This window comes from Aotus nancymaae, unplaced genomic scaffold, assembly GCF_030222135.1.
Source record: "Aotus nancymaae isolate 86718 unplaced genomic scaffold, 86718_ANA_hifiasm-v0.15.2.pri h1tg000016l, whole genome shotgun sequence".
NCBI lineage: Eukaryota > Metazoa > Chordata > Mammalia > Primates > Aotidae > Aotus > Aotus nancymaae.
Window position 1 is genome coordinate 60,932,578 of NW_026988428.1, and position 13,488 is coordinate 60,946,065.

A 13,488-nucleotide genomic window follows, 5' to 3' on the forward strand; every position below is an offset into this window, starting at 1 on the left:
TCAGTTCTTTTTTTCTTTTGTCTGGATTTCTGGGAATGTCTCTTGTGCCAACATGGCTTTGTGATCAGCCAATGATTTGTGTAGAGGTTATACACATGGATAATTGAAGCCAGTGAATTTTCCAATCTCTGCTGCTGAACTCATGTATGAGTTGAAGAATGCATTCAAACTTGCAGCAAATAAGTCTCCCAGGGCTTTTAATTTTGCTTGTGCATATGTTATTTAACAGCCATGACTGAACAGAGAGTATATTACCTCTGCCCTTCTATATTTCTCTTTCTTCCAAAACTTTCTCCTTAAAATTCTAGTTGCTCTGTTTCTCTCCTAAACCAAATTTTTCCAAAATTGTAAAACTTTCCAAAATTTACCAGCCAATTACAACCGATAAACTTACAGATTTTTACTGCTAGATCCGACAGGATGGAAAGACCTTCACGTAAAAGCATCTTATCCAATGCAGTAACAGTTCTTCATAAGTAAACATTTTCATGTTCTTTGCTGACATGGTTTGTCTGTGTCCCCACCCAAATCTCATCTTAAATTGTAGTTGCCATAATCCCCATGTGTTGTGCGGACCAGGTGGACATAATTAAATCTTGGGGGCAGTTTCCCCGATCCTGTTATCATGATAGTGAGTTAGTTCTCACTAGATATAATGGTTTTATAAAGGGCTTTCCCCTTCATTGGGCCCTCCTTCTTCTCTCTCCTGTCACCTTGTGAAGAAGGACATGTTTGCTTCCCCTTCTGTCCTGATTAGAACTTTCCTATGGCCTCCCCATCCCTGTAGAATTTGTAGCCAACTAAACGTCTTTCCTTTATAAATTATCCAGTCTCAAGTATGTCCTTACAGCAGTGTGAGAATGAACTAGTATATTTGCCTTTGGTATTTGGTCATTTTTGAAAAAGCTGTATTTAATAATTTTGTACAGTTTTATACTTTTTAGAGAGGTGGTGGGAGAAATCACCCAACTACCTCAGGTAGTCATTCAGGAATGTAGAGTCTTAACCATATTTTAAGAATTTATAAATAGGTTATTTATCACAGTTTCATTTATCCTTATATTAAATCAAATAAATTCCTTCAAAAAATTAGACAACCACAGCAGTAACTTCTCATTTACAAATGTTGGACTTCAGATTCAATACAGGGTTAGTAGAAACAGTCAAAAAATCTATAAGGTGGCCATGGTATTTTATTATTAGCTACAAAAAATTTAAGTACACAAAGAAAAAATATTTAATTTAGACCCAGACTACCTGTGCAAAAAAGAACCTTATGGGCATAGAATATCTGTCTTCAAATATAGAGTTCATTCTATTTTTAAGAAAATTACCTTAAAGGCTGCTAAGCAGTGCAGGCTCAATAAGGCCATCACAACTGCCAGAAGGATGGTGGCTAAGTTCCGCATGTCCCATATGGTCTCTACCAGAGGAATACTGCCAACCTGCCAGTCATAGCACAGGGTCACAGGTGCAAGCAGAAGCCACACGTTGAAGGCCAAGAGGTAGGAATAGGTGAGGAATCTATAAAGAGAAAAACAATCACTGGAACACTACTCAAGAACCATGACACTCTGCAAGCATTCAGTCACCATATTTTTATTAAATAGCATTTCCATCCAGTCAAAGTTATGTTGGAGGAGAAGACAAAGGAAGATGGAAAGCCAGTTACTCATTTATTTATTAAATTGATACGTTTGGGATATATCTAATAGGTTCTAGTCACTGTGAGGTGATGACCTTTTAACAGTGAACAAATACAGATACAGTTTCTATGACAAATATTTTTAAATTATCATACAAATAAATATATTACAACCTAAAATAAATACTATGAAGGAGAAGTCTGACAAAAGTCCGTGACTAAAATGCCACTCTGTTTCAGATATGATTCCATTAACAAGAGACATTTGAACCATCCCTTCTTAATAGTGCCCAGAATCCTGCAGATTTGAAAATATTTCACCATTTTTATAATACACTGATCTATATTAAATTATTTCAAAAAATCAAAATATTTGTAGTATGGAGATAATATCACTTATTCAAAAATGGAGGGGCTAGGTCTTAGGAGGAGGGAAACTGCAGGTGTCCTGGCTGACAAGGACATCCAAGTGGATGCAGGGACAATGGATAGGCACTAAGGTAAAGTGGAAGGCATTCTAGTTGTTCCCCTCACTTTGAAGATAGAGAAAACTGAAGTTATTTAAATTTATTCAGTCGGCACATTCACTAACCAGTGTTCTAAACCCTTGAGAGCTGCACATAACGACTTTGTCCAGATATCTGCACCAGGAGATGACCAAACCCTAGTATGGCCTTGGCATGAGGCTGTGTCCCTGGCATGACCCCAGTCCCTCGTTAAAATTCCTACCAGAGAAATGGTGTCAGAAGAATTTATTCTTTGCTCTAGTCGACACCTAACAACAGACCCCCAATCTCCTTTTCTTACAGCATTTACAAAAATGTGCTTATGACTGTGAATACCTATCTCTTACAACACAGAAGCATCTCCATCAAGGACCAGAGAGCCATTCCTATGAAATGTAATCATCAGGAAGGACAGGGCCTCTGTCTCCCAATTACCGGAAGCACAGAATTTTAACTTTGATTAACTCTCAGGCAGCAGACACAGCCAGCCTAATTGCATCTACAGGGACCAATGCTCTGTAAGTCTTCACTTCTCTGACACTCCTGAGCCCCCGACTCCACCTACTCCCTCACCCTCCCTTTGAAAGACCCGATAGAGTAAAATTTGCACTCACTGCTTTAGTTTATATCTGACTGTGTTTGTCAACTTCTTTGGGATTAAACAAAAGAATTAGATAAATTCCTTGTCCTCAAGGAATGTATAGTCCAATAATGAAAATAGGACATACTGAATTAAAAAGGCAGAAGGAAACAGATGAATACCATGAAAAGAGGTTCTCCTTCATCTGTCAGGTTCTTTTAAAAGGAATCTTGGAATGGCAAAGATGTTAGATGAGATAATATCCAAGTTACTTTCCAGGGTGGAGCATCAGTTCACTCCAAATTCCTGTCAACAAATAGCTACTGGTTTGGACCACACCTTCTGAGATTTCTCCTCCCCTTCTCTCTTTTTCTTTGAAGGTCAGTGGTGGAAAGGAAAATCATCTACAGCCATCAGGGTGTAAGGCAGGGAAGGACATTATTTACTGCTCAGACTCTCAAACCCCAACAAAGACATGGGTTGAAAGAGGCATGGATATTTCAATGATGTTCAGCTCTTACCCCTCTGTTGTAATTTTTAACTAAAAGGTAATACACAAATAGGAGAGTATATACTGAAAGTTTGATAAAGTCCAGGTTTTGTTATTTCACAAAAGAAAATGCAAAAAGCAAAAAAAAAAAAAAAAATGCTGTTTATCTTTTAGGCTCAGGCCTGCAAAATCGTGGCCTGTGAATGCCATCTCCACAGGGAGGTGATCGGATCATTTGGGGCTCCTTTTTTCACAGAGCTTCTAGGCTGATGTCATCTACATTTCAGTCCAGTGAAAATTCCTTATGACTTAGCTTTTCTGGTAAGTGGTGAACCATCAAACTTAGAAGAAAAATCAGGTAGCTTTGTCTCTGTCACATCCAGCTCTTAAAAGTTACTTTAAAACTATTTTCCTTTTCTTGAGGAAATGAAATATCTAGGCATGATCATCAATGGCAATGATCATCAATGACTGCTTAAATTAGTAAGTGAAAAGCTGATGAGGTACTTCATTTATAATAGTTAGATCAGGCCAATTCAGGTACCTAGAACTGACTAATCAATTTTAACATCACTGAAAGGGAGATGAACAGCCTGATGTCCTTCTGATGGAAGTACACACCATGCCTACGAAGTCAAAAGAAAAAACAAAATCAAACCTGAACTACTCAAGTCCTAAATCTAATAATCAGTTTATAGCAAACACAGGAAACAATAGAACATGCCACATCACACCACAGGGATGCAGTGTGCAAAATCCAGACTGTGGGAAACAAATGGCCCAGATTCTTAAACAAGTGCATTGTAACTGTGTGAAGAGAAGGAGGGAGCAAATTAAAAGAAACTGCAAATTAAAAGAAATTTGCAAATCTGCAAATTAAAAGAAACTTAAGAGACATATCAAGCAAAGTGCAGATTTTGTTTAGATGCTAATTCAAACAAACCACTATTAAAAATGTCCACTTAGGACACAATCAGAATAAACTGAAATGCTGACTGGATACAGAGAGAATTGGCTGGAGACAATCACTGTTAAAGCGTGATAATAGTATTTTGGCAATATTTTTTAAGAGTATTTATCTTTTAGAAATATATACTAACATACACACATATAAAATAAGATGATGTCAGGGATTTGCTTTAAAATAACTAAGAAGGGAGCATAAGTAGGTATGATATAGATGAAACAAGATGGCCAGATTTTTTATTATTGAAACTGGAAGATGGCATACATGTGGGGTTCTTTATGCCACTTTCTCTACTTTGTAACTAGGGAAAAAAGGTAATAGAATTGCAATAGAAACACTTTCTTATTTCCACCTACAGCTTGACTATGGAACATCCAGAAACGCTATGTAGAATGTATTATTTAATTTTGCGTTTGCATTTTGTCCTTGCTCTGCAAGTTGACCTCAGTTCTTTATGTCTTCTGGATGTACAATACTATATTGACAAAAACAAATATAAGAAAAATTTTTTAAAGTTACAATCTCCACATAGTTATTTACATATTACCAAGAAAAAAGAAGTTCATTGTGCCTTTTTACACATCGTGACCCAAATAGGTTAAAAAAGTAAAGTAGGCTGGGTGGACTGGTAGCTCATGCCTATAATCTCAGTACCTTTGGAGGCCTAGGTGAGAGAATTGCTTGAGCCCTGGAGTTTGAGATGAGCCTAGGCAACGTAGTAAAACCTCATCTCTACAAAAATAATTTTTAAAAAACTTAGCTGGGTGTGGTGGCACACAGCTGTAGCAGAGGCTGAGTTGAGAGGATGGACCACTTTAGCCAGGGAGGTCAAGGCTGGAGTGAGCCGTGATTGTGTCACAGCACTCCAGCCTGGGGCAACAGAGCAAGATCCTGTTTCAAAATGAAACAAAACAAAATGAGAAAAAAGAAACACACACAAAAAAACAAAACAACAACAACAAAGTAGCCATTTGGAATCACTCCAAAAGCTAATTACACTGGTGGTGGGGGTGGTGGGGATAGTTCAGCTAGCTGTAATCAACAGCTAAGGTATTTCTTTTTAATTCTTTCACTATGAATTACATTGAAGCAAATTATTGTTTATTTCTGCTATAATTTCAGAAGAAAATAATCTGTCGAATATCTCTGTCCCGCTGTGTTATCTTTTTTAAAACAAGTACAAACCAAAATGAATTATTTACCAATTTTCTACCACAAATTCTGTGAACAGAAGGAAAGTCACTAGAATATCTTGCCAAGAAAATGGGATATACAGCACAGAAAGCCAGGAATTCAGTTTAAACAATTTAGTCATGCATTTTCATTGATAAGCCAGAAAAGAGTAAAGAGGTTTTGTGGCAGAAAAACATGAAAAGGAAAGGCAAGCTGAAGCTGAGACTGGGGGTAAAATGGCACTCATCAAATGGCACCTAACAAAACTGTGTGGCTCTTCACATCTAAATCTTCATTTTTATTGAGAAAAAAATCAGAGCGTTTTAAGTGCAAGAATATACATAAATTCTGTTCTTCACCTCAGCAAAAACCTATCATCTGGCTAAGAAATAACATGAGCCTACCATTTTTCTTTGCCCTAGAAAGATGTTTACGATAGGTACATATGAGAAAATCATGTACTACAAGCAGAAATATACAGTTCTTGTTTGTTTTACATAAAAAGTTATTGGTCATAGGGTCTTTCTTTTACTTTCACCTACAAAATCTTTTATCATTTTATAAAAACAGGACATTGCGTCCACTGTACATACTCATTTCCTCTTAGGAAGGGCATTTGCTAACTGTCAATATACCACCAGTAAGGCGCATATGAGCAAGGAAGTGCTTGCTGGGTAGAGAAGGGCGGGGTCCCTGGCTAGGGCTTCACCCCCATGCTTGTGCCCACAGAACTAAGTGAGAACAAGCACTCCTGTGTTTCTGCCCAAATGTTGCATTTTCCAAGACCACTCTGGCCTGCCATGCCCCCTATCCTGTGCCCATAAAAACCCAAGACCCTAGTGGGCACAAATACAAGTGTCTGGAGATCAAAAGGAGCAGAGAAGCAGAAGAGCACACTGACAGACACCAGAAGACAGACACTGGCAGGACATTGATGTTGGAATGACAAAATTCAGCTGGGGCGGGCAATCGGCCGGACTCTAGGGGAAAACCACCTTCCTACTCCATCTCCCTTCTGGATCCCCATCCATCTCACTGAGAGCTACTTCCACTACTCAATAAAACCTTGCACCTATCCTCCAAGCCCATGTGTATCTGATTTTTCTGGTACACTAGAACCCAGGATACAGGAAGCCCTCTGTCCTTGCAATAAGGCAGAAGGTCTAATTGAGCTGATTAACACAAGACACCTGCAGACGCAAAGCTGAAAGAGCACATGGTAACACACGCCCACTGGGGCTTCAGCAGCTATTAACCTTCAACTGCAGACACTGCCATTGGGTTGGAGCCAAAAACGCTCCCCATGACCTGCCAGTCTGCATGCTTTTGCTAAGGGTTTGAGCAGCAGGCATAGAAGAAGCAAGCCACTCCCGCTGATGCACACACCCTGCAAAAACTCCTACCATTTTACCACTAGGTTTTAGTGATCTGTCCTGCTACCTCCCAGGCTGTTGCCTGTTTTTATCCTCACAACTCCTGAATTACCACTCATGTTTCAAAGGGTCTCTGCCTCACTGTGCCCCAGTCATGATAGGCATACACAGGTATTACCTGGTAATTACTGTCTATAGCATCTTCTTCCCCTGCCCATAAACTTCTCCAGGATTCTCCAAAGAAAGCTACTTCCTGCATTATCCTCCTTAATGCACAGGGAAACTTCACTTGAATTCATTAAACATTGAGTAATTACTCTGTGTGTTTTTCTAGGTGCTAAAGGGTAGTATGATCTAGTCTCTGCCTTCACAAGAGCATTTTCACTGCATTGCTGGTGAGAACACATGCACATTACACAGCTGAGAACAGTGTAATATAATATAAACATCAAACTTCAATGGAATTCTAAGAAATGATAGATTAATGAGAAATGGAAGATGAAGGGAAGACATCCTAGCACCTCCACAGAATTCAAGTAGGTGGAGAGATGGGAGATAGTCCAGGCAGGGCCACCCAAGAGTAATTACTTCAAATTGTAAATAAACATGACACTTTTAAAGAACAGTTATGAGTACAGGATTCAAAATGTATAATATAAAAATGATAAAATAACTACCAGTAGAAAGTCTAAAATAAAAGAATATCATATCAAGTGTTAGTGAGGATGTGGAGCAACCGGAACTTTGAAACACTACTGTTAACTGGTTAAGCCACTTTGGAGAACTGTAGGGAAATTATTTTGCTTTCATGAAAGCAAAATAAATTCATTTCATGAACTAGCAATTCCACTCCTAAGCAATTTCACCCAACAGCACTGCACACATATGTTTACCAAAAGACATTTAAAAGATTGTTCATAGCAGGACAATTCTTAATAGTCCCAAACTGGAGACAACCCAGATGTCCATCTACAATAAAATAGATATATACATTATGGAATATCCATGTGATGGAAAGCTATTTATCAATGAGAATGAATGCAACTACATGGCGGAACCTTGTAATGGTAATGTGGAACAAGCACAGAAGACACAAAAGAAAAGGAAATCAAGAAAAACATCTATAGACAAGGATATATTCTTGGAAGCAGGACCTGATCTCCAGGAAACAAGGCTGGCACTAGAAAGCCACAGGCAAACCCCAGTGGAAGAGATCATGTAAAAGGCAGCAAAGTAGAAGATGTCAGATAAGTGCTGTGCCCCTAGTAAGGCATTCCAGGGCCAAGACCCATCAGTAGTCCTGAACGCTTGCTGCTTCAGCACCTGGGAATAGAGACGGTGAGACTATTTCCAAACACCCAACAAAAGAGTAAGAGAGAGCCAAGCAACTTTCACCAGCTTCTCATTATGTTCTGTTAAAGCTCTTCTGGCTTATAGGGACAAATGGTGCAATTAGTCAAGCTCAATTAAAGGTGGAAACTATTTTTAAAATTCCCAGAAGAGATGCATGGAGAGATCACGGTGGATGGGAGACAGGAATAGACTGCAGCTCCGAACAGAGCAGTGAGCAGGGGCTCACATTGTGAATTTTAGCTCCAGATTGATTACAAGAACAAATCAGCAATCCCAAGAGGACCCACAGATGCTCTGAAGAAAGAGGACTGCTCCTGCAGGACCTGGGAGACCCCCCAAAACTGTGAGTGCCCCAACTGCAGAAGTGGTAAAGGGAGACCCTCTTCTCCCAAACATACCCCACCCCCCAAAAAATCACACTATTTCCCCAGCAATTGATTTAAACCAAGAAGAAATCCCTGATTTACCTGAAAAAGAATTCAGGAGGTTAGTTATTAAGCTAATCAGGGAGGGACCAGAAAAGGCAAAGCCCAATGCAAGGAAATCCAAAATATGATATAAGAAGTGAAGGGAGAAATATTCAAGGAAATAGATAGCTGAAAGAAAAAACAATCAAAACTTCAGGAGATTTTGGACACACTTTTAGAAATGTGAAATGCTCTGGAAGGTCTCAGCAATCGAACTAAACAAGTAGAAGAAATTTAGAGACCAAAGACAAGGTCTTCAAATTAGCTCAATCCAACAAAGACAAAGAAAAAAGCCTAAGAAAATATGAACAAAGCCTCCAAGAAGCCTAGGATTATGTTAAATGACCAAACCTAAGAATAATTGGTGTTCCTGAGGAAGAAGGATTCTAAAATCTTGGAAAATGTATCTGGGGGAATAATTAAGGAAAACTTCCCTGGCCTTGCGAGAGACGTAGACATCCAAATACAAGAAGCACAAAGAACATCTGGGAAATTCATTGCAAAAACATCTTTGCCTAGGCACATTGTCATCAGGTTATCCAAAGTTAAGGTGAGGGAAAGAATCTTAAGAGCTAAGAGACAGAAGCACCAGGTAACCTTTAAAGAAAAGTCTATCAGATCAATAGCAGATTTCTCAGCAGAAACCCTACAAGTGAGAAGGGATTGGGGTCCTATCTTCAGCCTCTTCAAACAAAACATTTATCAGCAAAGAATATTGTATCCAGCAAAATTAAGCATTATATATAAAGGAAAAATACAGTCTTTTTCAGAAAAACAAATGCTGAGCTAATTCGCAATTACCAAGTCATCACTACAAGAACTGCTAAAAGGAGCTGTAAATCTTGAAACAAATCCTGGAAACATATCAAAACAGAACTCCTTTAAAGCATAAATTACACAGAACCCATAAAACAAAAATACAAGTTAAAAAGCAGAAACAGAAAACAAAAAAAACCAAAGTACACAGGAAACAAAGAGCATTATGAATGCAATGGTACCTCATATTTCAATACTAACATTGAATGTAAGTGGCCTAAATGCTCCACTTAAAAGATACAGAATTACAGAATGGATAAGAACTCACCAACCATCTGTTGCCTTCGGGAGACTCACCTAACACATAAGGACTCACACAAACTGAAAGTAAAGGGGTAGAAAAAGGCATTTTATGCAAATGGACACCAAAAATGATCAGGGGTAGCAATTCTTATATCAGACAAAAGAAACTTTAAAGCAATGGCAGGTAAAAGAGACAAAAAGGGACATTATATAATGGTAAAAGGCCTTGTCCAATAGGAAAATATCACAGTCCTAAACATATATGCACCTAACGCTGGAGCTCCCAAATTTATAAAACAATTACTAATAGATCTAAGAAATGAGATAGTCAGCAAAACAATAATAGTGGGGAATTCAGTACTCCACTGACAGCACTAGACAGGTCATCAAGACAGAAAGTCAACAAAGAAACAATGGATTTAAACTATACCTTGGAACAAATGGACTTAACAGATATATACAGAACATTTCCTCCGACAACTGTAGAATACACATTCTATTCAACGACACATGGAACTTTCTCCAAGATAGACCATATGATAGGCCATAAAATTAGCCTCACTAAATTTAAGAAAATTGAAATTATATCAAGCACTCTCTTAGACTACAGTGGAATAAAACTGGAAATCAACTCCAAAAAGAACTCTCAAAAATCATGCAAATACATGGAAATTAAATAATCTACTCCTGAATGAACACTGGGTCAAAAAAGAAATCAAAATGGAAATAAAATATTATCTGAACTGAATGACAATAATGACACAACCTATCAAAACCTCTGGGATACCTCAAAGTTGGTGTAAGAAAAAAGTTCATAGCCCTAAACGCCTACCCAAAAAGACTGAAAGAGCACAAACTGACATAGTAAGGTCACACTTCAAGGAACTAGAGAAAAAAGAACAAACCAAACCGAAACCCAGCAGAAGAAAGGAAATAACCAAGATCAGAGCAGAACTACATGAAACTGAAACAACAACAACAAAAAGTACAAATGATAAATGAAATAGAGAGCTGGTTCTTTGAAAAGATAAATATAATTGATAGACCATTGGCAACATTAACCATGAAAAGATGAGAGAAAATCCAAATAACCTCACTAAGAAATGAAACAGGAAATATTACAACTGACACCACTGAAATACAAAAGTTCGTTTAAGGCTACTATGAACACCTTTATGCACATAAACTAGGAAACCTAGAAGAGATAGATAAATTCCTAGAAAAATACAACCCTCTTAGCTTAAATTAGGAAGAACTATATACCCTAAACAAACCAATCACAAGCAGTGAGATTGAAATGGTAATTTAAAAACTGCCAACAAAAAAACGTCCAGAACTATATGGATTCACAGCAGAATTGTACCAGTCATTCAATAAAGAATTGGTACCAATCCTTTTGATGCTATTCCACAAGGTGGAGAAAGAAGAACCCACCCAATTCATTATATAAAACAACAAACACTCTAATACCAAAACCAGGAAAGAACATAACCAAAAAAGAAGACTACAGACTGATATCTTTGATGAATATAGATGCTAAAATCCTTAACAAAATACTAGCTAAACGAATCCAACAATATATTGAAAAGATAATCCACCATGATCAAGTGGGTTTCATATCAGGGATGCAGGGATGGCTTAACATAAGCAAATCAATAAATGTAATACACCACATAAATAGAATTAAAAACAAAAATCACATGATCATTTCAATAGATGCAGAAAAAGCATTCAACAAAATACAGCATCACTTTATGATTAAAACTCTCAGCAAAATCGGCATATAAGGGACATACCTCAAGGTAATAAAAGCCATTTTGGACTAACCCACAGCCAACACAATACTGAATAGGGAAAAGTTGAAAGCATTCCCTTTGAGAACTAGAGAAAGACAAGGACGCCCATGCTCACCACTCTTCTTCAACATAGTACTGGAGGTCCTAGCCAGAGCAATCAGAGAAGAGAAAGAAATAAAAAGCATCCAAATTGGTAAAGAGGAGTCAAACTGTCATTGTTCACTGACAATATGATCATTTACCTTGAGAACCCTATGAACTCCTCCAGAAAGCTCCCAGAACTGGTAAAAGAATTCAGCAAAGTTTGCAGATACAAGATTAATGTACACAAATCAGTAGCTCTTCTATACACTAACAGTGACCAAGCAGATAATCAAATCAAGAACTCAACCCCTTTTACAACAGCTGCGAAAAAAAAAAAAAAAACTTATGAATATACCTAACCAAGGTGTCAAAAGATCTCTACAAGGGAAACTACAAAACACTATTGAAAGAAATAGTAGATGACTCACAGATAAATAGAAACACATCCCATGATCATGAATGGGTAGAATCAATATTGTGAAAATGACCAGACTGCCAAAAGCGATCTACAAATTCAATGCAATCCCTATCATTCTTCACAGAATTCTTCCCAGAATTAGAAAAAAACAATTCTAAAATTCACATGCAACTAAAAAAGAGCCAACATAGCCAAAGGAAGACTAAGCAAAAAGAACAAATCTGGAAGCATTGCATTACCTGATTTCAAACTATACTATAAGGCCATAGTCACCAAAACAGCATAAAATAGGCACACAGACCAATGAAACAGAATAGAGAACCCAGAAATAAATCCAAATACTTACAGCCAACTGATCTTTGACAAAGCAAACCAAAACGTAAAGTGTGGAAAGGACACCCTTTTCAATAAATGGTGCTGGATAAATGGCTAGCCACAAGTAGGAGAATGAAATTAAATGATCATCTCTCACCTTACACAAAAATCAACTCAAGATGGATTAAAGACTTAAACCTAAGACCTGATACTATAAAAATTCTAGAAGATAACATTGGAACAACGTAGACATTGGCTTAGGCAAGGATTTCATGACCAAGAACCCAAAAGCAAATGCAATAAAAACAAAGATAAATAGCTGGGACCTAATTCAACTAAAGAGCTTTTACACAGCAAAAGGACCAGTCAGCAGAGTAAACAGACAACTCACAGAGTGAGAGAAATTCTTCACAATCTATACATCTGACAAAGGACTAAAATCCAGAATCTACAACAAACTCAAATCAAATCTGTAAGAAAAAAAAAAAACCAATCCCATCAAGAAGTGGGCTAAGGACATGAATAGACAATCTTAAAAGAAGCTATGCAAATGGCCACCAAACATATGAAAAAATGCTCAACATCACTAATGATCAGGGAAATGCAAATCAAACTCACAATGTAGTACCACTTCACTCCTGCTAGAATGGCCATAATCAAAAAATCAAGAAACAGTAAATGTTGATGTGGATGCAGTGAACAGGGAACACTTCTGTACAGCTGGTGGGAATGTAAACTAGTACAGTCACTATGGAAAACAGTATGGAGATTCCTCAAAGAACTAAAAGTAGAACTACCATTTGATCCAGCAATCCCACTACTGGGTATCTACCCAGAGGAAAAGAAGTCATTATTCGAAAAAGATACTTCCACACACGTTTATAGCAGCACAATTCACAATTGCCAAATCGTGGAACCAAGGCCAGTGCCCATCAATCAATGAGTGAATAAAGAAACTGTGAGATATATATTATATATATATGTATATCACGGAATACTATATAGCCATAAACAGGAATGAATTAACAGCATTTGCAGTGACCTGGATGAAATCGGGGACTATTAATCTAAATGAAGTAACTCAGGAATGGAAAATCAAACATCATAAGTTCTCACTGATATGTAAGAGCTAAGTTGTAAGGATGCAAAGGCATAAAAATGACACACGAACTTTGGGGACTTGGGGGGAAGAGTATGAGTGGGGCAAGGGAGAGAAGACTACAAATATGGTGCAGTGTGTACTGCTCAGGTGATGGGTGCAC

General features: G+C 37.7%; 1 protein-coding gene across 2 annotated transcripts in view; it reads right to left on the reverse strand.

The window, feature by feature from the left end:
* The window catches only part of TMTC1 (transmembrane O-mannosyltransferase targeting cadherins 1), a 267,680-nt gene that overhangs the window by 118,193 nt on the left and 135,999 nt on the right, over positions 1 to 13,488 (reverse strand). For both annotated transcript variants that reach the window (XM_064377400.1, XM_012474263.3), the window contains exon 8: positions 1,335 to 1,524. In XM_064377400.1, coding sequence (XP_064233470.1) covers positions 1,335 to 1,524 — 190 coding nt within the window. The remainder of the gene's footprint in view (positions 1 to 1,334; positions 1,525 to 13,488) is intronic.